Source organism: Brachyhypopomus gauderio, chromosome 11 (assembly GCF_052324685.1).
Source record: "Brachyhypopomus gauderio isolate BG-103 chromosome 11, BGAUD_0.2, whole genome shotgun sequence".
NCBI classification, from domain to species: Eukaryota; Metazoa; Chordata; class Actinopteri; order Gymnotiformes; family Hypopomidae; genus Brachyhypopomus; species Brachyhypopomus gauderio.
The window spans coordinates 7,468,690-7,492,445 of NC_135221.1; the positions used below are offsets into that span (position 1 = coordinate 7,468,690).

At 45.5% G+C, this 23,756-nt stretch overlaps 2 protein-coding genes across 2 annotated transcripts; one reads left to right on the forward strand and one right to left on the reverse strand.

The window, feature by feature from the left end:
• The first annotated feature begins 5,858 nt into the window (after positions 1–5,858).
• Positions 5,859–9,093, forward strand: tmem178ba (transmembrane protein 178Ba). The gene is made up of 4 exons (XM_077021545.1): positions 5,859–7,176; positions 7,786–7,902; positions 8,115–8,252; positions 8,396–9,093. The coding sequence occupies exons 1-4, from the start codon at positions 6,738–6,740 to the stop codon at positions 8,644–8,646; spliced, it is 945 nt and encodes a 314-aa protein (XP_076877660.1). The 5' UTR covers positions 5,859–6,737; the 3' UTR covers positions 8,647–9,093.
• Positions 9,094–9,154: 61 nt separating this feature from the next.
• Positions 9,155–23,538, reverse strand: cnot4a (CCR4-NOT transcription complex, subunit 4a). The gene is made up of 13 exons (XM_077021544.1): positions 23,297–23,538; positions 21,385–21,601; positions 20,827–21,024; positions 15,933–16,019; positions 15,713–15,814; positions 15,478–15,603; positions 15,122–15,246; positions 14,741–14,950; positions 14,560–14,617; positions 14,167–14,422; positions 13,259–13,696; positions 11,084–11,317; positions 9,155–10,654 (listed from the first exon to the last, which is right to left on the reverse strand). Exons 2-13 carry the CDS (start codon positions 21,556–21,558, stop codon positions 10,335–10,337), a joined length of 2,328 nt encoding a protein of 775 aa, XP_076877659.1. The 5' UTR covers positions 21,559–21,601; positions 23,297–23,538; the 3' UTR covers positions 9,155–10,334.
• Between the last annotated feature and the right edge of the window lie 218 nt (positions 23,539–23,756).

A 23,756-nucleotide genomic window follows, 5' to 3' on the forward strand; every position in this document is an offset into this window, starting at 1 on the left:
ACATTATCTTCATAATGCTGCTGTCAGCCATGGTTAATAATTAAGGCCATAGCCATCAGTTCATCCATCTTGTGTGAATGTGTAGTGCTTTTTATCAGACAGGGGCCAGTAACAGTCAGTGTCTCCATATGGATAATGATATATATAAATAAATAAATAAATAAATAAACACACACACACACACACACACACATATATATATACAAGTATTATTAAAGGATTAGAGAATTGTTGACAAATGGTCATCAACATTAGCTTTTTGTAAGTGGGGTGAGAAGACAGTGGCATTTGTATTGGTGTGAAAATAACAAAGAGAACAGTATAACTGTAATGGAGATTTTGTGCTTTCTGCTTTTACTAGATTCACCAAAATGCATCTCTGTCTGGCAAAAGCAAACTACTGACTCATGCAAATGCACAGTCACTATTGACCATCAACTAGACTGCAAAATGATCTACAAAAGTGTCTACAAAAATGATAATGAATAGATAATGAAATGATAATGAATAGATTACCATTACCAATGATCAAATGTAAAATGTTATTCAGAGGGATAAATGCACTACAAAATCCATCCACAATATAACCAAATTATGATCTCCTATTTGCCAGGGCACTTTTGGAATAACGTTCTACAGGAAGAACAAAGAAAAATTATAATTATTCAGCAACAGTATTGCATTTCTAGGTTTGAGCAGGCTACAAGACTTTACTTATTGTACATATGATATCTTCCTTGGCCAATAAAACCACTTCAAATAAGGGGAGAAATGGAAAACATCTGAGAACTGTGGGTTGTGTTGAACTCTTCATGGATGTGAATACTACAATGAAAAGTGACTTTGTCCCAAACCGGATGCTCTGGTCATCTTGACCATCCCAAAAACGACAAAATGGTCTACATGCTTGAGTTTTGGCTTTGGTTTCACCAAAAACATGGGTTGAGGAAGAAAAGGTGCCAGAAAAACCTTTGGTGCACCATACATAGATTCTACAAGTTTCTGGAGGAGATTTATTTTTCAAAATATATTCTCTCAGTGGCGGAGAGAACTATCCAATACAGAGGTCCAGAATATCCCATAGGTGTCCAGGGTTGAGATCTGCAGACTGAGAAGGCCTGAGACTGAGATGTTATATCATTTCCAGACTAATCAAAGCTTTCAGTGTACTGATGTTTTTTGGGTGGTGGTATTGTAAACATGGAAGAGACCAGCTCCAGGCCAGAATTCAGACACGTCATCATTTGATAAATCTGATCAATCAGAGTAATTTTGCATACATACTTTTTTAGGTACTCTTCCTTACACAGTTTAGTTCAACAGCCTCCAACTCTTGTTGTAATGAACAATTTTTTATTTTCTTTCATTTTCAAAATCCACAATACAGAATCAAGGTGAACAAGGCCTTTTGAACAAGTATATTTTATATATACCACTATATTGATTGTTTCATACCATAACCTGTCTGGAAGCCTCTGCACATAATGTTTCATAGTGAAAACATAAGGGTACAGTAACTGCCAGAAGATGTATGTGTGCTTATGGATATGCAGAAAGAGTTTAGAAAATCTACAATTTTTGTGTATCAGATGAAGGTTTTACCAAATGAGCTTTTTCCCTATGGAAACTGAAGAGAAGAGTTTGTTAAATTGCATTTAGTGTATCTTAAGTTGTGACTTAGTGATTGAAAATAACTTTATAACACTTATCTAAAACTCAAATGCTCAAATTCTGAACTCAAATGGTTTAGTCATTTATTTACTTCAGATTTCCCTGTATTACTCCATGTGTTCCCTATATTACTCCAACTGGATACCTCTGACATACTCCTGAAAATAAATGCAGTAAACAAGACTTTCTTATTGCTGTAGGTGGATCACAGATGCACCAGTGTGCAAAAGAGCACTATATATTATACATGCTCCAGTGTTCTTCTAGTAATGTGTTGTATACTTTACTGGTATGAACATTTGATAATGGTGGAATAGGGTAGCATGTTGTACCACAAAGATCCTTCCACAAGCAAACACTGTTTGTGCCTGCACCTCTTCTCTTCTGCCCAGTCTCTCTGTCCATCCATCCGTGCTCCCTTCTCTCCTCCTCTCTTTCATGGTGCTGCACTCTCCTGCGAGCGGCCAGGCCACCTGAGGTGGGTTTGACCTTGCTCCCACTCCAGATATGATCTCACCTTTTAGCCGCTCCCAAAGCCCCGCCCCCATACCCCCCCATACACACGCACGCACACACACACACACACACACACACACACACACACACACACACACACACACACACACACACACACACACTCACTACCCTGCACTGCCGCATCAGCCTGCAGCAGTGAGGTGAAACACACACTTTCAGTCATTGCCCCGCACGCCACCGAGTGGGCTAGTTCACACTGAAGGATCGATGGTACTCAGGTTAAGATATAAGGCTCATCAATCATTGATGCTTGGCATCCGAGAGACCTAGAATGTCTCGGTGTTGATATTGGTGATTTTCCTGTTGGGCATACTATACTAAGAAAATTTGTGATTGTTTATTTAGGAAAAGAGACGTTAACTGTTTTCAGTTAATGCACACAGTTCATGTGAAGAGAGTTGTTTAAAATAGCCTGACTTTGTACTTAGGACATATTGATTGTACAATAAGATAGCAATAAGTGACAAGTGAAAGGTGAATGTAATTGAATGCGTGCTATGAGCAATCATGAGACTGCATCAGAGATATGAGGGTCCATACTTGGAGGATGACAAATGAAATGAATGAGTCTGTGCAGGGAACAGAAACCCCATAGAGCCGCATTGAACTGTGCCAGTGGTTATAACCGTCTCTCTCTCTCTCTCTCTCTCTCTCTCTATCTCTCTCTCTTTTACACTCTCTCTCTCTCTCTCTCTTAAAAGCAATCAAGGACAGGCAGGTGAGAAGACTGCAGCACTCCTCAGACTTCGGCAGTACTCCATGAAACACAGAATTCGGCAGTTTGTGGTGCTTATGTAAATATGTGAACGTGTGAAACAGACAGAGAGAGAGAGAGAGAGAGAGAGAGAGAGAAACAGAAAGAGAGAGAGAGATGAAGAGCTGTAAAAGTTCAGCATCTAGCACATCTGTGCTGTTACATTGAGGAATAATGCCACTATCACTCCAGACAGTGCAATCGTTTTAGCAGAAGCAGCTCAAAGAATCCTGAAAGCAATTTCCTGAGTGTGCTTATAAAATATCAGTAAGTTACACCAAGACAAGACAAGAGTTGGAGCTTTGACACGGTCAACTAGAGCAGCTATGTATGCTGTTCTGATGTATGTCATGCTATAATTGGCATATTAGGTTACATATTACTTTACATATTACATATAACTTACATCTTGAAATCCAACATTAATATTCTGCTGTTCCTTTCAGCTCAAACTGGTTATAATGGGATATTTTTCCAGTTCAAACTGTTTTCATAGTTTTGTTAACAGTTTCTGATCTCAGCTTTGGAGAAATAAGGCTAATGTTCTCAAGCAACCAAAAACATTATTTTGACCATTCGGACAATAAGTGTAGATTAAGCTCTTTGCTAATATATACTGTATTGACAGAATTTCTTGCAACATGCTGTGCCTTGCACAGGTGTGTGGTGCAACATAAGTGTGTGCATATGCAGAAAAATGTACTGCATGCTCCATTAAAAATGCTGGCCTGCGTTTGCACCTCATAACATACTGCTTAGGCTAGCTGATGGTGTCTGTAAGCCACCCCCACCCACAGCCCACTACCCCCTACCCGCCCTGCTGCTGAGTCACTGTCCCTGGCCCGGAATATGTCTGCACTACGAACACTCTCACTTCCTCCAGCAGCGGCACTTCACCACCTGAGGAAAGGTGTTTGTGGATGTGCTCACGGGTAAATACTCTGAAAACATTCTCACTGTTATCTCTGAGTGTTTTACATATGGGGATTTCCTTAGTGCACTTAAAATTGAAAGAAAACAACAAGAATCCGTGTGTGTGGTTCGACCGACTCCGGACTATATTTTGCTACAAGTGTGTTAGCTCTGCAGTGATCTAGAATGTCATATGGAGAACATTGCAGTGATGAGGTCGCCATATGCTTTGCTAGACACTAGTCCAGCAAGATTACACCGGGACAAGAGTGCTACAAATGGTAAGTAGCATGCTGCCACCTGGTGGATGCAAGACTTCCCCTCCTGAGGTGACATCTGTACTTGTCAAGTTGTTGGAGTGAGACAGCAATAAATAAAATGTACTAGGATTGAAACATGTATATCGTCAATGCACAATTAGTCAATCCCAATATATCAATACATCAGTTTATCCACAGTCTAAAATAAAATCCCTCTTTTATAGAAGTCTATGATTGCTATTTCTGCTGAAACACTATCCATTATGAGACTTTGATCCGTTCTGAACTTTGATTTATTATGTCCCAACCAAATTTGCATAATGCCTACATGAAATCATAAAGGTTTCGGTGTCGTACACACGTTTTCCTAAGAAATAGGAGGTCATTCATTTGGCACGTTTCTGGGCATACTAAAAGCTGTAATCAGAATATCGCTTTACTAGTACAGCGTCCTTCACGTTGTCTCTTTAACGATTAGAACTTGATTTTAGCGGCATTTTTAACCAATGGGAATAAAGCGTGTGGATGTGACGTCACAATGAGTATATAACCCGGTAGGCGCGGCTTTTCTCGCGGAGTACACTTCCTAACCCTAGCTCTTATGACCTTTCCTGTCCGGTGTGTTTGCTGTTTTACCTCCAGCTTTCAGCAAGCAACAGGAAATGATCGAGGCGCTGTGGTCCGTTAAAAAAGCTCGGAGAGTACTCTCTTGTGCTCAATGTGTCCGGTTCAAACGTCTCGTGCTGTGGACAGCAAGGCTGCCGCGAAGAGTTCTCCTCTGCTGCACGACGTTTCCGAACCGGGACACTTCAAATTGAGTAGATCAAACTGAGTATGGCTAATCTTTGCTCATCTTCTAATGATTATGCAAAGTAGCCTCTGCTCAAACATGCTTTTCGCAAGTAATAACGTCCTAGGGTCGTTTATAGCTAGCTTGCTAGCTCACCGAAGTATACCCAGGGAGTTCCTAGCTAGCTCGCTGCTCTTCTTTGCGTGATGTCGATTCCAATATCGCATTTCTTTATTTGATCGACTTTACGGTTCCCATAATTTTTTGTGTGTTCATGGATATTTAACTTTCATGCGTGAAAAATGCAGGGGGCATGTTAAACGTTTAGCTTGCTTTTGGTGGTTATCTTGCCTGTAAAGCGTGGAGTATCTGCGCTGAGCCCACGCAGCACTGACCGCCGCGCGCCCTCCTGCAGCAGTGGCGCGTGAACGTCGGCAGGTCCCTCCTCGGAGTGACATAGCTGACGAATTCGTCACCTGTTGCCCCCGTTTTGACGTGTGATGGTGTGGGCAGTTACAGACGAGCGAGTCCCGCTTGGTTTTCCTTAATGAAGCTAGTTTCGGCTCTCCATCGTTTTGGTTTGTAGTCTTGAGAACCTGCACCAGGTGGATACTAATGCTTGCTTAAGCTTATAGCTTAAGTTAAAAATTTTATTTTGCTTCACAATAATATGAACATAAGGCGAGATGAAATGTGAATTAAATATAGGAGCCCAGATTAAATGTGGCTCCTGTATCTTGCCTTGTAGTGCAGGCATAGAGTACAAGATAGCAACTCTGATGATGTATGAATAAGAACAGCTATCAAATGCTAAATAATGTGTAGCTTGTTTTATTTATTTATATATATATATATATATATATATATATATATATATATATATATATATATATATATATAAATAAAATATTGGTAGGCTGTAACAAAAAATGCAGTTCTATACGGTGATCCCTGGTCACTTAAGTACACATGTCTGGAAGCTCATCTCTAGCATGGTTGTGACGGTCGTCATTGTATGCTACTTGGGTGGTGCACCATTCTTGGTGCAGCAGTAACACCGATGTGTCGGTGTGTAAGGGCCCCTGTTGTTGCTGGAGTTGTACCATGCGTCACTGTCACTGCCGGGTTAAGGGCCTCGGTGAGCAGCTGTTCACAGTCCGATCTCTGTTGAACAGGTGGAGGAGCACGTCACTTCTGCAATATCCAACTGTGCAACAATGTTTCTAAAATTAAATGTTTTTACAAGACCGAAAACCTGTTCAATTCGATCTAGCTTTTATTTGTGTTCAATACTGTTTTCAGCTCTCACGGATAGTATTGCACCCAGCTTTGATTTTATGTACCTTACTCCTTTATTTATTAATACACCAATTGTATTTTTTCCTTTTTAATTCAGGGAAAAAATCCCATTTACATTTGTTTTATGTAACTTGCAAAAACCTTCCTGTCGTGATTTATCTCGCCATGTAAAGCTTTAATGGAATGTAAATTCCCATTGTGCGGCACAAAAACCTTCAATTGACTAATAAAATTGTATAAATTATAAAGCTTTTTTCGTCACCTACTTGATTTATTTGAAGCCTATACTGATTGCCATGTGTCGGTGTGCAGTTTAAGGAAGAGCTAAAGGTTGGATGTGATACGTCGAAAACAAGTCGCGCAGCCTGCGATCCCCGTTAATATGGAAGATTAACTTGACGTCTGGGCGAACCTGCGTTTTTGTTTGTGTTTCACGAATGATGCACCATCAAAACAGTTAATTTGCACGAGAGATGTTTTCTGGCTAAAGGATGCAAATGCTTCATTTCAATGCATGGATGTGAGGAGACGCTGTCCGTGCCGAGGTGCTGATGCGGCCTTAGACGCTGCGATGGCGACGGGGAGGTGGCTACTCTACACCGGTCTCTGTCTTTCTCTGGTCGCCTTGTGCTTCCTGACCGTCGCGATCTCATCAGACCATTGGTACGAGACGGACGCTAGGAGATACAAGGAGCGCTGCCGAACTTTCTCGAACCGTCGGAGCGACCCAGGTTTCATTTACATCCCCAACCACAGCCTTCCACTGCGAGCGAGTCGAGCGGCGCCGGACCGATCGGAGGACCGACGCCTGCTCCTTCGGAACCGGCGTCAGCTTTTCGCAATGAGCGCGGCGGATGAGTGCAGCAGACGGTACAATTCGACCAACACGGGGCTGTGGAGTAAATGTTATAGACTCGGATTTGACCAAGACATCGAGGATCTCATTCAAGAAGGTGAAGTGCCTATGCTAGCCACTGCTATTGGTAATAGATTATATAAAACCCACGATCGATGGGGCCACGTCCACGGAATTAAACTCGTGACGGCCGTGGTTAGCCATGACATCCATGAGAATGCTTGTCTCGAGCAGTAATACCATATGAGAAACTGTTAGATTCAAGACCATCACTCTTGGCAGTATTCCAGATCTTGACGAGCGTTCCTTAAATCTGCCATAGATATTTTGGGACTCTGTAATTACTAGCATTTGGTTAGTGTTAGGATTATCTACATTATGTGTAGATAGTATGTCCAAATAGGTATAAATTTAAGTTATAATTTGGGAACAAATAGATTTTTCACATAAGTATGTGTGAAATGTTCTTTGATCTGAATTGCTGTTGAGAGATTTAGACCACAGGCTGAATGAAGGCAGAGGTCATCTGTAGTTTAGTCATACCAATTAGGGGAAAAGACTCTTTTCTTATTGCCAGCTCTGTACAATATTGTGTGTCTCAGTGGGGTATTTTAATTTGACAGGGACGTCCTAGTTGCTCTGTTGTGTCAACTACCAGTATCTGCTATAACAAACTCACTGAAACTTTCCTTTAAACATCATTTAGGGACAATCGAGCGGTGCACCTACATCAAGTATTACTACTCTTCATCGTCGCTGGTGAGGAAGGACTTGTCCCACAATATCACCAGGACCATTCAGCAGGATGACTGGCACATCTTGCGTAAGTCAGACATCCACTTTATACAGAAATTCATCCTCTAGAGAATCCCTTATTTTAGCACTACAACCACTATAGCAGGTTTAGAGTTTTTATATTAGGTATAATACGATTGAAAACAAGGTTGGGATCTGTAATCCAAAAGTGTACGCTGACGAGCGTCCTCAGCTGCTCACGCTCCATCTGTGGTTCCAACCTGAAACTTAATTCCCCAGATTTGCGGCGGATGACGGCTGGCTTCATGGGCATGGCCCTATCCGTCATCCTCTTCGGCTGGACCGTGGGTGTGCTGGGAAGCTGCTGGGAGCAGGGCCTGATGCACTACGTGGCTGGCCTGCTCTTCCTCATGGGAGGTGAGGCAACAGTGATCAGGCCTTATGGAGCCTCTTGGAATCTGCCCAAGCTTTGTCATGTCTTCCAGTTCTTGTTTGTCTTGTCCAGGTGTTCACCATTTTGCCCAGGATGCTCATAAGTCATTTTGTTTGCCGTCTCTTAGGCACCTTCTGTATCATTGCGCTGTGTACCTGCGTGGCTGGCATCAATTTTGAACTGTCCCGGTATCCACGTTACCTGTTCAGCCTGCCGGATGACATAAGCCACGGGTACGGCTGGTCTATGTTCAGTGCCTGGTGTGGGCTGGGTCTGACTCTCATCGCCGGGTTCTTCTGCACGCTGGCACCTTCCATTCAGCCTCCGCCCCGCACCACCAACCCCAAATCCCGCCTGGAGAACGGGACGGTCTGCTAAACGGTGTCTCGGAGAGACGCCGGATGTGAACGAGCGTGTGGGAGATGTTTGACTTCCTGAAGAGCGAACCCTGCAAATGTCAAGATGTGTGTCCACGTGCTTGTGTTTGAAGGCCCACAGCTAATGTCAACAACATGCTTGTAGGCTGGTTGTGGCTCTATATGGACCCCTAACGTGAAAAGCACATTTGTACAGATGCTGTATAAAGGCGTTTATCCTGATGTCATTCTGGCCCGTACTTCATGGCCGTGCTTCATTTTAGTGTGCGGTATCCCCTTTATTCCTTTTAGAAAAGACTGAAAACTGTCATTTGACTTTTTACAAGACTATTATATTCACATCAGTTACATATATATCTGCTGTAAATGATAACTTGTCAATAACATTGTGCTGTTTTAAAAGTGTCCATTAAATCATTAGTTAATAAAACATATTATTTAATAATTGTTCTACGTTATCAATCCTTCAGCTTGAATGAACGTGAGAAAAATGATGATTAAAACGGAGAAACTGAGTATTCAATTTTATTTAGGACTTTGTTGTTCCAGACCTGCAGAAAAGGAGTCAATTCTTTTATTCTTTTTAGCTCTTCACTTTGTATTAAATGTGTTATCTCAGCAGCATGTTAAAACCGAAAGGTTGGACTATATTGACTTTGCCTGAAAGAATGAATGAGTGTGTCTGATAAATACTGTTTAGGATGGGCCACACGGTCGAGGGACAGAGGAAATGATTCAGAGGCCCTGAAATGGCCAGAAATAATTGTTTTACCGTCCCCACTGATGCTCACATTATCAGCAATCTCGTCTACACCTTAAACATAATCACCCTTCTTTGCTGTCTCTATCCTTCCTTGGCTTCTGATACCTGCATCACATTATTAGATGGGTTTGATGAATGTGTTCTGTGGTCTGGATGCTGCTCCCTCACTAGGAGTAGAGAGACTTGAGTGCCACACAGTGGCATCCCGAGCCCCACGTGGATCACCTGCTAGTGAGTCAGGACCCGAGCCCCCGGCCCTCAGTGGGGAAGCGCTCCACCCTCTGATACAGAGGTACAGCAGTCACTCCCCTCCTGCCGCGTGGGGGGGCCCTCGGTACCCCCCATAAGGGCACCAGAGGCCGCTGCACATGCACTGTGGACCTGCACCGCAGACTGTGCTGACTCCTCCGAGACGGCCGGGCCCTTTCGTTAGCCATCTCCCATTTGGAATAGTCACAATCCCCATCACTGAGCAGAACCAGCACATTCACAGTGCTGGGTCAGAACAGGAGCCTAGGATGGACGGGGAGGCGGTGGGTGAGACACTAACACTTCTGTTCTCCTGAACCATTAGGGGCACTGGCGCACCTCAAAGGTTCCCTGTTCCTCAGAACCCCTGCATGTGTGTGCTGGCCATTTCTCTCTCCAGAACCATCTGCGTTAGTTAGGATTTGCTAATCAAGCCAACATAATCACCACCCTCACTTATTCTGCTCTGCGTGCCCTTTCATACCTTACGATAAAAAAAAAAACAAAAAAACAAACAAAACAAAAAAAAAAAAAAACAATGCTGTAAGGAGAGAGGGGTCAGACAAATAAGAGCTTATGTTAAGTTATTAATGATGGGGATATTCTGCATCCTCACGTGTTGTTACAGTTAAGTTAAGAGGGAGGGGAGGGAGGTGGGGGGTGGTGGGGGCGTGTCCCTAGTGGCGGTCCATGCCGGCGCTCTGTAGGAGGTCCGTGGCGGTCTGCGCCGGGGGTCTGAAGGCTGTCTGGAAGCCTGGGGGTGGAGAGTGGAACTGGCTGGGGGTGAGCGTGGGTGGCGGGAGGTATGGGGCCCAGCCGGCTCTGTGCAGCGAGAGGTGGCCCGCAGCGTCCAGCAGGCCCGTGTGCTGTGCCTGGGGCACCGCCCCCGAGCCGCCTGGCCCGTCCGCCTCCGTCAGCGCCTGCAGGGACTTCAGCCAGTGGGGCGGGCTGTCGTCCTGGAGACAGTCCAAACTGTTGCCCGTAGACGCTGGGACACCTTGAGAGGTGCCACGAGACATCAACAAGGGAGTGGGAGGGGGGAATTGGGGGGGGGGGGGGGGGGGGGTTTGAGAAAGGAAGGGTGAGTTGGTAAAGCTGTTCCCATGTGCTAGTTTCATTTCATCTTCTAGATGCTTCCTTAGGGTTGTTGTTTTGTTATTATTGTTGCTGATTTTATGTCAACTCTCTTTACAAAAAAATCATTCGATTGGTTTTAATAGTTTCAAATGTTTAAAAAATCCCAGTACAGTAGAACTCTTTCATAAAGAAGATTATACAATAAGTAAACAACAAATACAGGCCACACAAACGCTGCAAACAATACAAACTAATAATAACAGGGTACTTAGTTCAGCACTAGTCCTCACATGCTTCCTGACAGCTGCCTATAGCGTTTGAGGAAACCATTAAAACCATTAAAGCGTACCAGTGATGATTGCCGGGTCCATCCAGCTGGCCGTGCCGTCCCAGCTCAGACTGTGCGAGACCCCTCCGGACCCTGCCGGCACCCCGATGTGGTTCACGCTGGAAGTGGAGGAGGAGGAGGAGGAGGAGGTAGAGTTGGGGAGGCCTCCAAAGTTGATGTTGATGTTGGGCAGGAGAGCTCTCAGACCGTCCTGCCACTCTTTCACATTTATGCTTTCTGCCGAGCTGCTGCTCTCTGCAGGGGGAGGAAGAGGAAGACGAAGAGTCTCGCATGAGGAGCAGCACTGCAGCAGTGCGGGGAAACCAGAACCCAACCGCAAAGCCCCGAACACACTGGGACACGGTCCAAACGCCTGGAATCTAGAGCAGCGGGATACACTTGTACAGCTGTGTGCAGCCCAGGTGCGCCGTCATAACCCCCCTCCCCCCAACACACACACACATGCGCACACAAATAGTATTTTTGTTACTATTTAAAATGGGTAAAATGTTATTTCATTGCAGAGCTGTGTGTAACACCTTGATACCATCTCTCCTTGTCCACCTTCTGTGCTCCCTCCCTCGCTCGCTCGCTCCCTCCCTCCCTCCCTCCCTCGCTCGCTCGCTCCCTCCCTCCCTCGCTCCCTCCCTCCCTCCCTCCCTCCCTCCCTCCCTCGCTCCCTCCCTCCCTCCCTCCCTCGCTCCCTCCCTCCCTCCCTCCCTCCCTCGCTCCCTCCCTCCCTCCCTCCCTCCCTCGCTCGCTCCCTCCCTCCCTCCCTCGCTCCCTCCCTCCCTCCCTCGCTCCCTCGCTCGCTCCCTCCCTCCCTCCCTCGCTCCCTCCCTCCCTCCCTCGCTCCCTCCCTCCCTCGCTCGCTCGCTCGCTCGCTCCCTCCCTCGCTCGCTCCCTCCCTCCCTCGCTCGCTCCCTCCCTCCCTCGCTCGCTCGCTCCCTCCCTCCCTCCCTCCCTCGCTCGCTCGCTCCCTCCCTCCCTCCCTCGCTCCCTCCCTCCCTCCCTCCCTCCCTCGCTCGCTCCCTCCCTCCCTCCCTCGCTCCCTCCCTCCCTCCCTCCCTCGCTCCCTCGCTCGCTCCCTCCCTCCCTCCCTCGCTCCCTCCCTCCCTCCCTCCCTCCCTCCCTCCCTCACTCCCTCCCTCCCTCCCTCCCTCGCTCCCTCCCTCCCTCCCTCCCTCCCTCCCTCGCTCCCTCCCTCACTCAAGTTCACAGTTCCATAAATTGACAGTTCCCGCTCCAGAACATAGCTAGCTACTTAGTTAGCTAACCAACAAATATAATGATTTGTGTATCTAAGGAACCTAGCGTTAGCTAGATTAGCCATCTTTGATAGCTAAGCTAACATTAAACTACAGCTGGGTCGTACAAGGTTGCAGCGCTGTACATAGCTACTAGTTAATACGTTTATGTTAGCTTAGTTTATGTTTGCAAGTTTAGTCCCAGAATGAAGACAAATACTGAATACATTTTCCAAGAATAAAAAATGCTTGTGTTGTGGAGGAACAAAAGAAACTTTAGTAAACGCGTGGGAAAGCTGAACAGTCTGAGCAGTGTGATTAGCTGCCCTATGAGTCTGGTTAAAATATTTCCATGCTTCATCCAGTGCAGCTGTGGCAGAGAGAGGGTGATGAAAAAGAGGTCTGTCAACGGAGGGAGCAGAAGAGGAAGAGAACACCAGCCTGCAAGCTACAGCTAGGCCCAACCAAAGGCCGAGATGGGCTTTACAAATGACCATCCAAACACATTGTGATTATATCACTCCAACCACTTGCTGAGGTGGTCAGGGACACATTTGACCATATATCTTTTGTAGTGTTCAAGCTAATGCATTCCTTACATGGCAGTAAGGAAATCTGAACGCAGGTGGTCAGCTGGACACCTTGGAGACATATGAGACATAAACGGCAATTTGTTTCGAATGTCCACTTGCAATCTGATCACCCACGATGGATTGCATTTAAACCCGTGTTTAAGTTCAAGTGTAAACATGGTCTCAGAGGTGTAGAAGCAAGACATTCAGAAAAGAAAAACTCAGTTCTGTTATTCTGTGCTTTAAAGACGGGACGTGCTAGGGGTTTTTAAAATTACTATTAGAGAAAATTTAAGTACACCCATCCCCCCCCAAACCAGACAGCTATCACCACAAACTGAGTCATATTCTTTGGGGAAACACTGAAGCGTGTGTACCTGATATGGGTATCCCCCCGAGACCTGTGCTGTGGTGCTGAGGTGGACTGCTTGCGTCTAGGAAGTGGCCGTGTGCCAGGGCCGCGTTGGCCACGTGGCTCACGTGGTGTGTGAGGCTGTTCCGGGCGGGCAAGCCCATCCAGGGGTGGCGTGAGGTGACGTGTGGCGTCAGGCTGAAGGAGCCGAAGAGGCCCCGGTGCAGCGGCTGGGCGCCGCGCAGCTGTCCGTTGGGGATGGAGGCCGGGTGGGGCGGGAAGGTGGGGGAGCGGGGCGGGGCCTCCTGCACGGAGAGCTCCTTCTCGATGAGGTCGGCCAGGGCCTTCCGCGTCACGTCGAAGGGGTCGAAGCCCAGGTCGTCGTCCTGCTGCTGCTGCTTGGCCGAGGAGCCGAAGCCGAAGGCGGCCTGCCAGTCCGTGGAGGAGGCGACGGGGATCGTGTCTGCACAGGAGACAGACATGCTGTGTGTTTCTGTCTGAACGGAGGTTCTGCCAAACGCGTTTGGGCTCAACACGAGCTGGAGGGCGGAAGCGCTGCTCTAGTTCAGCTCAGAACGGACTTTCATTAGCTGATGATCTGAATCACGTACTGCAAAAGGTGGAAAACGCTACGCTATGCACTGCTGTTGCTGGTCTGGGATGATTTCACCGTGAGTCACAGTAGACCCAGCTAATGCTCACATGAGTAGAGTGAGGGGAACCGGAGTTTCCTAGTTTCAGTCCTGTAGAGAGGTTAATGCTTTCCCTGCACTAATGAATGAACTTTAGAACTCTATAAATCATGCAGTGTAATGTCCTTCAGGACCAGGGCAGGTGGAGACAGCTGACAAATCCCCCGAGCTCCAGCCCACCACAAAAACAGCTTTGGCCCTTGTTGATCCCCAATGACCTTGCGCAGGTGAGAGGACGTACCTGAGGCAAAAAGGCTGTGGGGTTCGGGGCTCGTGGGCCACTCTGAGCCGCCCTGCGGGGAGTTTGGGAAAGAGAGCAGTCCGCTGGGGAGGGGGTTGGGGTGCCTGAAGTTACTGTTGTCCGAGAACAAAGACTGTGACTCGGCTGCCGCCCCCTCGAAGGGGGAGCGTGCGGTGAGGTCTGCCATGCTGATGGGCACTGCCAGGCTGGGCTTCGAGAGCCCCGGGGGTGGCGAGGGAGAGTCACTGCTCGGAGCCTGCGAGATGACAAAGACGACGGCATAGATCAAAACATTGTGCACTACACCTGAGCTTAACTGGCAGCGGAACAGGTAAAACACCTCCTTCCTCCACACAGATATAATCTAAATCCTCTTTGAGCTGTAGTTCATACCTGTGGTGTGTTCTCTCCATTTCCTATACTTACAGGTTCTGTTGGTTTTTCAACAGGACTGAAACAATACGAGAAGGAGGTTAAGGGGTTAAGGTAGTCACAAAACTGTCAACTGTACTCACACCAACAAAGAAACCACAGCACTGCGAGACTACTTGCGTTAGTCTGTGAGACCGTGTACCTGGCAGGCTCTAAGGCCGAGGGGAATGCTGGGAGGCCTGGACTCTGGTCCGGGCCGAGCTCGGGGTCTGTTTCATCTGGGGTCATGTGGTCTGAATCTGTCAGGCAGTCTAAAAGTGGTGGGGACTTGCGATGTTCTGTGGGTAAACCGTTAACTAGTTTGCCATAACTCTGTAACAAGGGCCAACCCTCTTTGTTGGTACTGTTCAGTCTGGGGATGGAAAGGATAATAAAACAGAGTTAACAGAGATTAAAAGAACAAAGAAATTATAGAAGCAAAAATAATTATAGCATTCAAATTGGGTGATGTAGTGAGGATGTTGGACAGTTCGGTTGGAGTTAGGGTTCAATGTCCAACACCACTCCCTTAAAAATAACACACCTTTGTGTAGCACTTGATTTGCTTTTTGACTTCTCCCCACTACATGTTGAAGTTTGTAGAAAGTTTGGATTCAATTTGTAAAGATCTTGGAGAAGTTTTTGCTCATATTCCTGGTGTTTCCCGGCCTAAACACACAATATTGAGACACACTGAAATGTTAATAGTATTTTTAAACAAACCCATCCTTCAAAATCTTTGTTTGAAATCCCAAATCTAGATACTGCATTAATTTCAAAACTCTTGACAGATGTGCTTTAAAGAAAAACTGTAAGTTGTAGAGTTGTGGCTCTTTGAATATAGAAGGTGACCCCCCCCCCCCCCCCCCCTCACCATTAAAGTTCAGATTGTGATCTCACCTGCATTTCTTCTTTAGTAAAACTAGCTGCCTCATCTCCCAGTTCATGTAAATACATACAGTCTGGCTTGGGGCACTGCATGCTTTTCAGAAAATAGCTGCAGTATTTCGTTGTGCCTAAAGAAGCCTTTGAACGAAAGCAATAAAAGAACACTTTAAAACAACATAAATTCCTTCACATTTGATCATGATTGAAACCATGCAGATATACCCAAACATTAAGAGATTTCACTTACTTTAAGTGTTCTACCATCCACTACTACATTGTTAACACACTGTATTGCTCTTAAGGCATCTTCTGAGCGGATGTAAGTAACATAGGCACTGGCGCTAGGACCCTGTGTACAACAAATAACAGTATAGCTATTTTATTTGTTTGTTTTCTTGCATTTGTCAATTTATAGTATTTTTATAGCACACAAATGTCACTTGTGTGGTCTGTGCAACCTCTTTTACCTGGGAGCCCGCATATGATGTACTGTTGTTGATGACAACTTTATGAATTTTGCCGAACTTTCCAAAATATTCTGGCCTTTTAAGAACCTGAACAAATGGCAAAAGATGAGGGCAAAACCATCTGTTAGTATCAAAATTTAAATATCTACTAGAAAACAATGCGGAATAAGTTCCATCAAATAATCTTACTAAATGTCTAATTTATGGATAATTTTATTAGTGACAATAGTACATGTGGTCGCCTGTGACTTAATTTCCGAATTGGCTGTGTTTTTCTTCCTGCTCCTCTGAGAAAATTCCAGGGCGACTCACCTACTGGTGTTCTGCCTAACTGCGCTCATCCAGAGCAGATACCAGTCTAGACATTTTGCAGGCCGATGTCACCTCGCGGTGGGGAAAGTAGTTTTGCCCGCTGCTACTAACCAAAATGCGCTGCACGGACACACCAGATACTCCTCCGTAAGGAAAAAGCCCCTCAAGCACTGCCTTAGTCTGGATGGAACATCTTCCATACCATACGGGACAGTGTTGTTCAGAGGACCAAAGACCAGCTTCACGCCAGATCCTGTGGTCTTACTGAAGGAGCGAGTATAAATGTAATCGCAGCTAAGCATTGCTGATACGGCCTTAAAAACCAAACGTTACGTCTCGTAAAACTAGAAATAAATCTTTACATTCAAAACGCGGCAAACATCCAGGTTCACATAAAATGCAATTTATAAAGTCGCTCGTGCTTCAGTAATTTCACGAGTTTCATCACTGACGAGACGTGTGAAATGTTTCATTATAAACGTCCCCATGTAAAACTAATTACATCCGAATAGGGCTAATGTTCCAATTCATCTCTTACTAAACCTTTACTTAAGTTACATCCATATAGGTCACGATATGGAGAAAGAGGTTTCACATAAAAAGAAATAATCGTCTTCTTTGACAAATATGACAACCAAATGTATGCTGGATATACATTCTCAGGTCCTTGGTAAAAAAGAAAAAACAAGCCTTTTGCAAACAAGTCAGTATATCAAACAGGTATACAAACGAAGCAAGCCGTCTACCTGTGGTGGGGGTTTTCCGAGTCGTACAGCGCAAATGTGGTTTATTTTTACATAATTTGTTGCTGTTATCTTGATTAATCCCTTCTTTCATGTTCTATGACATTATTTTACTAAAGAAATGTCCTATGAAAGAATTCATATTAGCAGCAGACCTCCTCTCCGCCACACATCAGCACCACAAAGACATGATGGAGTGGAGGCTCATGCTAAGCGAGCTACTCCGTCACATGGCAACCCAAATGTCTTGCTTGGTGCTACGTTAACATTTCCCACCGAAGGGAACGTGGACACTCATGTTCTCAGGACCTCCAGGAATAGAAAACAAGTGAGATTTGAACCTAAATCCCCAAGGCAGGAATAAGTTGTATCAAACTCGGAGAAAGTTCTGGTTCACTGAAGTGAAATTGGTCCAAATAGGTTGGACTCAGCCGAGAATCTAAATTAGACCTTGGGTTGGAGAACAAATAAACCTCATGTAATTTTATTGTTTCAAACCAGCAATCCAATTAAAAACACATGAGAAGCACAAAACCGCATCTACTATCTAAATGCGAGGAAATCTTGGAAGAAAAAAAAAATAGCCATCATAATTAAAAATTAATTTGGAGAGCCTGCAAGTCCACACATTTCTATGTGGCAGTAATTATTATGATTGGTGTACACCATACAAGCTTCGACCTAAATATAAATGAATTTTCCATGGATGACAGTCTCCACAACAGTGCTAACTGAACTCTATATCCATGTTGACACTGTCACATGAACACCTATTCATTTTAAGCAGCATTTTAATATTTAAGCAGCTGCTAGTCAGCGTCTTAACAAACCCATTTCAGCATTCCCCAAAGTGGGGTTTTCATAATCACGCACAAAACAGACACACAAGTAACGTTCCCAAATGAAGCCAGTGGATCCACGGCCCCGTATAGTCTCTGAAATTGTAACTAAAGCCCAATTTCCCTGGAGACCATTTCCATTATACAAGAGACCATTTCTGGTGAAGAATTCTGGGCTGGAGCTCACAAAGCTCACGGTGACTGCAGTTACAGGATCAGAGCGCAAACCAACACACACCTGATCTGACCTCTTGGCCCTGCGCCGCCGGGCCGGGCCCTGGTTCTCACGCCATACGCTCCATCCCGACCTCCCCGCCACGCACACGTCCAAAGTCCCAAAATGGTTAGTAGTGAATGCTGGGATTGTAAAATCATCCAGATATGACTCAGCAGCACCACTAGTGTGTGAAACTCTACTTTACGCCTCACAATGATTCTTTACACAAAGCAACACTAAAAAGGTTATTGTTTACTCTTCATGACACAAGCATCTATACAGACGGATGCCTTTCTCCAAAAACTGCCAATGGAAAATATTTTATATTTCCATAAATAAGTGATCACCCATTAACCTAAATGTAACTTACATGTTCATATTTCACACTCTCTCTCTCTCTCTCTCTCTCTCTCTCATTTCTCACATAATGGCCTCCAATTTTGAAGCTGCACGGGGGGGCGGGGCGTTAAAACTGCCCCATATAACATTTGACTACTTTTATAGGGAAGACACACATTTATTGCCATGTTGTTTTGGTAGACAGAAATAAATGTGCCTGAGACAAGGTAGGTGGAGCTACACAGCAGGAAGTATGACATTTCAAACTCGCCGGGGCAACGGGCTACTTTCTCTAATAATAATAATAATAATAATTATTATTATTATTATTAGTGGTGGTGGTGTCCAGTGCACTGCATGTTGAAACAGAAAGCTGTTTTTGCTCAGCTCTGCGATAAATCTACTCGTCCACTTCGGTGGTTCTCCACATGCCACCAGTAGACGTTTCATTTCTGATTTGAGTTGTGTCTTCTCAGGCTGCTTTAATCCCACCTGGGGGGGGGGGGGGGGGTCTGCTTTAGGCGGCGGATGTGTTGGGAGTGGCGGCTCGGTGTGCTCTGTACGAGTGCGTATGCTTCCTCATCTGCAGATGTCTTTTTTAGTGCTGCCATTCTCGCATGCTCACTGCCATTATGAGTGACACTGCACTGTGTTGCTGCCTCCCGCAGGGCTTTTAAAGGGAGATAGCAGAGTCCAGTCGTGGCGTTGTTACGTCGTGCCTACATTACAATGGCTACTTATGGCTTATTTCAGAGCTTGCACTGTGTCCACAAAAACACAGCCCAGTGTCTTAGGTTCTAATGCTATTCATTCATTTGAGATATCTGACCTCTTTACATAAAATAAGAGTCCCTACTCTCAGCTGTGGTACCCTTATTATCAACACTGCATCCTGATAGTCATGATAACATCGTAGTTCTTTTAATGAATGATGCTGTTTGATTCCAATCACAGAAAAATGATCAGTTTACCTGCCAAGATGTTGTTAGTGATTGCTAATTCTAGTCCCCAGACTACACATCAGATGGCACAGTATCATTGACAGACAAAAATGTAGAGTCTCTTTTTGAGCACTCATTGGTTCTAGTTCTTGCGTTGCTGTTTATAACACACATGACAGAACTCAACCAGATTAGTGCACAGAGGCCAAGTGTCCTAGCTCAAAAAAACAAAGAGTTAACAAGCTCTGATACCCTGTCAATAGTAGGTACTGTCATGCTATGTACAAATGACCTTACATTTTTTGTAACCATTATGCACTCCAAAGAACAACACAGCAGTGACAACACAGCAGCAAATACACAAGCTAGCCTACTCCCTGTAAAACAAATTACTTCAGGTAACCAGCATGACTGAATATACATTGCAGTGCAAATCTTCTAAAGCCTCCCAGTTTTTGGCTATGGGAGAGGATTAGAGTGTCCAGAAAGATGTGAGAATATCAGAGTGAGGGTGTCCAGAAAGATGTGAGAATAAAAATCACCTCCCCCTTGTTTGGACAGTAACATGCAAAAGAAATACTGACAGACCAACTGTCAATTAGAGAAGCAGCCTGAGAAGTTTTGTGCCTACCAGCTGTAGTCCATGATCTGAGCAGCTTTCCTGATCTAAGCATGACACCGAGCAGCTCTCCTGATCTAAGCATGGCTGTGAGTGGCTCTTCTGATACAAGTGTGACAGTGAGTGGCTCTTTTGATCCAAGCGTGGCTTTGAGTGGCTCTCCTGATCTAAGCATGACACCGAGCAGCTCTCTGGATCTAAGCATGGCTGTGAGTGGCTCTCCTGATCTAAGCGTGATAGTGAGTGGCTCTCCTGATCCAAGCATGATAGTGAGTGGCTCTCCTGATCCAAGCGTGATAGTGAGTGGCTCTCCTGATCCAAGCGTGATAGTGAGTGGCTCTCCTGATCTAAGCATGGCTGTGAGTGGCTCTCCTGATCCAAGCGTGATAGTGAGTGGCTCTCCTGATCTAAGCATGGCTGTGAGTGGCTCTCCTGATCTAAGCATGGCTGTGAGTGGCTCTCCTGATCTAAGCATGGCTGTGAGTGGCTCTCCTGATCTAAGCATGGCTGTGAGTGGCTCTCCTGATCTAAGCATGGCTGTGAGTGGCTCTCCTGATCCAAGCGTGATAGTGAGTGGCTCTCCTGATCCAAGCATGATAGTGAGTGGCTCTCCTGATCCAAGCGTGATAGTGAGTGGCTCTCCTGATCTAAGCATGGCTGTGAGTGGCTCTCCTGATCCAAGCGTGATAGTGAGTGGCTCTCCTGATCTAAGCATGGCTGTGAGTGGCTCTCCTGATCTAAGCGTGGCTGTGGGTGGCTCTCCTGATCTAAGCGTGGCTGTGAGTGGCTCTCCTGATCTAAATGTAGCAATGAGAGGTTCTCCTGATCCAAACATGGCTGTGAGTGCTTTTACTGATCTAAACGTGGCACTGAATGGCTCTCACCTCAGGGTCGGCAAGTCTCTGTGAGAGTCCCACCACGAACACCAGGTTGCGCTGCACGACTCGCACGCTGGCCAGGTGCTTGCGGTTCTCTGTCACCTTCTGCTTCCTCTCATTCTGCTTCTGCTTCTTCTCACTCTTTATCCTCTGGATCTCCTCCTGCGAGAGGGGCTTGTAGACAGCCGGGTCCTCAGGGTATGGCTGCAGAACGTGTAGCCAACAACTGGTTAGTGAGCACTTCATGCCAGGAAATTCCACACTTACATCTGGACAATCTCCAAACAGCCCCATAAAATAAAATCAAGACAAACTGACTGGCAGTGTGGAAGTCTGAATATAATAAAGAATGTCATATTACAACCATCAAGAGTCTGACTTGGATGACAAGGTAATTTGTCTGTGGAGATGAACAAGGCTCAATTATGTGTTAGAATCAGAGCCTAATTACTAAACTAACTGCAAGATGAAAATGTATGGTGATTTAGATATTGTCACTAAAGGCATAATTCATGGCCAGTGCCAGGTACACTTCCCGTTTGGTGGCATTCTGGGACACCGTACCTTTCGGCACGCCGGGCACAGACCGTTCTCATCCGTGCGAATTCGATGCCAGCAGAAGCGACAGATCTGGTAGCCACAGGTGCACGGGAAGAAGTTGACGTCGTCAATCTCCAGAGGCTCCATGCACAAAGGGCACTCCATGGGATCTTCCTTCAGCTCAGGACTACGGGACATCCTATTGCAGCGGGACAGGAGAGCTCAGACCACAGCGGTTCACCTGAACAACATGCAGAAAGGAGGAGTGGAATAAGGACATTAGCAGAAGGCGAGGTCTTGTTGGGACTGCCGTCTGTTTTAAGAACAAAGGGATCTAGTCTGCTCTGCATTGGGAAGACCAGACAGGAGGGATCTAGTGATCTAGTGAATTGCAAATCTACCACTTCCATCATAATTAGTACCATCATTAAAACAAACTGATTTCCTATAGAAATGTGACAATACTCATTTAAAGATCTAATTTTCACAACAATAAACCTTTTATAAATATGTTACTGTGGTAAACTTAAAAAATACAAAAACAGCACATGATCATAAAGTTCTTTATGGCTGGCTGTGAAACCATGCTGAATAATTCATCAGTAAATCAGGAAACTTTGACAATTAGCCTGGATATTGGCAGAAAACCCATCATGTTACCAGTCACTGGCTCTGAGCTCATAGTGATGTGCCGATGACATTTTTCTGACCTATTACTTCCCACCAAGAACACATTGTGCAAGAAACTAAAGCTCAGTTTGACACGTGTCTTTTGAAGTGGGATAAAAAACACAGCTCCTTTCTCCGGTCATGAAAAAATATGCATGCATAAAATGCCTGAAAAATATTATACTCAGTCAAATCTGATCCCACCAGGTCCCATCAATGGCAGGATTTTCAAAACAACTAAATTCTAATCTCAGAATATATTTTCTTAAAATACTGGAGGAAACAGTCCACTCACAATTCATGGGATGAAATCTACATCCAAACATGTAGACATATTGCAGACACACATCATTACAGGTTCTTAACGTTATTATCTGCAAATAGTTAAGCCCGTTTTGGTATATTAAAGAATCGGTCGAATTCTGGTGAGATATTAGGCAAAATAATGCTTACAATTAGGCTCTTAAACAGTTAGAAATGCACTGCCCATTTAAAAAGACAACTTGGCAGCAATCTTAACAAATCAAAACAATATGAAGAGTGTTCATATGAGCTTTACTGAGGACACATCTGCCGTTGTGCTGCCTTACAGTCCACAGCCTGGTCCTATATGAAAACTAGTCAGACCACAAATAACGCCAACGCGTTTAATGGCAGTTGGGTGGGTTGGAGTAAATATCCGAGTGTAATTATATTTCCCCCGAGACTGATCTCAAACCAAAATGCCGCTAAACTTATGTCACGTTACAGCGTGTTCATAACAAAAGGAAACACGGGCCAGTACGTTTCACCGTTACGAGCCGGCGGGGCGTCAGATGTGCCGAACGCCGGTCAGGTGCTCCCACAGCTGGGGCTGAGCTTGAACGGGCGAGCGGCAGCGAAAATACAGCGGATAAACCAGCCATTCTGAATCCACCGGGCACACACGAACGTTTGGTCTTTGATATTTTAAACTAAACGTTTGACACGAAGACCAAAATCTTCCCGACGCGTATGTGTTTAACCTGCCGAGAGTCTTTCAATATTGCAATACCGCGGCCTACTCCGCCACCAAGCCTGCGCCTCTCCCGCTGAGCGGCCCGGCGGCGGAGTGCAGTCGCCCGGCTGTCAACCTCTGACTTCTCCCCTCGACTCGCAGCGGGCATTGGGGGGTGCAGCGGCGTAAGCGGCGGTCGCGTTCACACGCCTCGCCGCGTCGGGACACACACGTCCCCGCCACGGCCGCACGGACCGGACCGATAACGGACGGTAGTTTATAAATACTCACTTTAGCTGGCTTTCCAATTACAGGGGGTTCCGCTCCACGGATAACCTATTCACGCAAAGTTGGGGCGGTGACGGCGGCCTCCGGAAAAGCTTGGGCTTCTTTATTGACTTAGCCGCCTCTGGTTTGGAGTATCGGTTTGATGTTTTCCTTTTCGGTATAACTATTTCTCCAGACAGCAGATTCTTACCACCATCTTACTGAAATGAGGAGGAGTTCAATACAGTAACCATTCGCCAATCTGAGTTTGCGCGTACAGCACGTAAGTGCATTGTGGGAGATGTAGGCAGGTTTTGCCTACATTCTCATCCAAACAGAGCCTGACTTAATGTGGCCTAATTAATCTTGGACATACAGAAGTTTATGAATATAACGCTAGATTTTTAAAGGCATGCAAAACAACTAGAGACAAAACATTCAAATGATATATTAAGAAAGAATTAAAACAAGCTGAACACAATTA

What these genes read in the sequence shown, in the direction of transcription:
- tmem178ba (XM_077021545.1), top strand. Translation starts at nt 6,738, where the DNA reads ATGGATGTGAGGAGACGCTGTCCGTGCCGAGGTGCTGATGCGGCCTTA. An exon ending in CGAGGATCTCATTCAAGAAG is followed by an intron (nt 7,177 to 7,785) that starts GTGAAGTGCCTA and finishes AACATCATTTAG; the next exon opens with GGACAATCGAGCGGTGCACC. An exon ending in CCTGCTCTTCCTCATGGGAG is followed by an intron (nt 8,253 to 8,395) that starts GTGAGGCAACAG and finishes GCCGTCTCTTAG; the next exon opens with GCACCTTCTGTATCATTGCG.
- cnot4a (XM_077021544.1), bottom strand. Translation starts at nt 21,558, where the DNA reads ATGTCCCGTAGTCCTGAGCTGAAGGAAGATCCCATGGAGTGCCCTTTG. An exon ending in AAATCAAGTGCTACACAAAG is followed by an intron (nt 14,951 to 15,121) that starts GTGTGTTATTTT and finishes TTCCATCCCCAG; the next exon opens with ACTGAACAGTACCAACAAAG. An exon ending in ATGGAGAGAACACACCACAG is followed by an intron (nt 14,423 to 14,559) that starts GTATGAACTACA and finishes GTCATCTCGCAG; the next exon opens with GCTCCGAGCAGTGACTCTCC.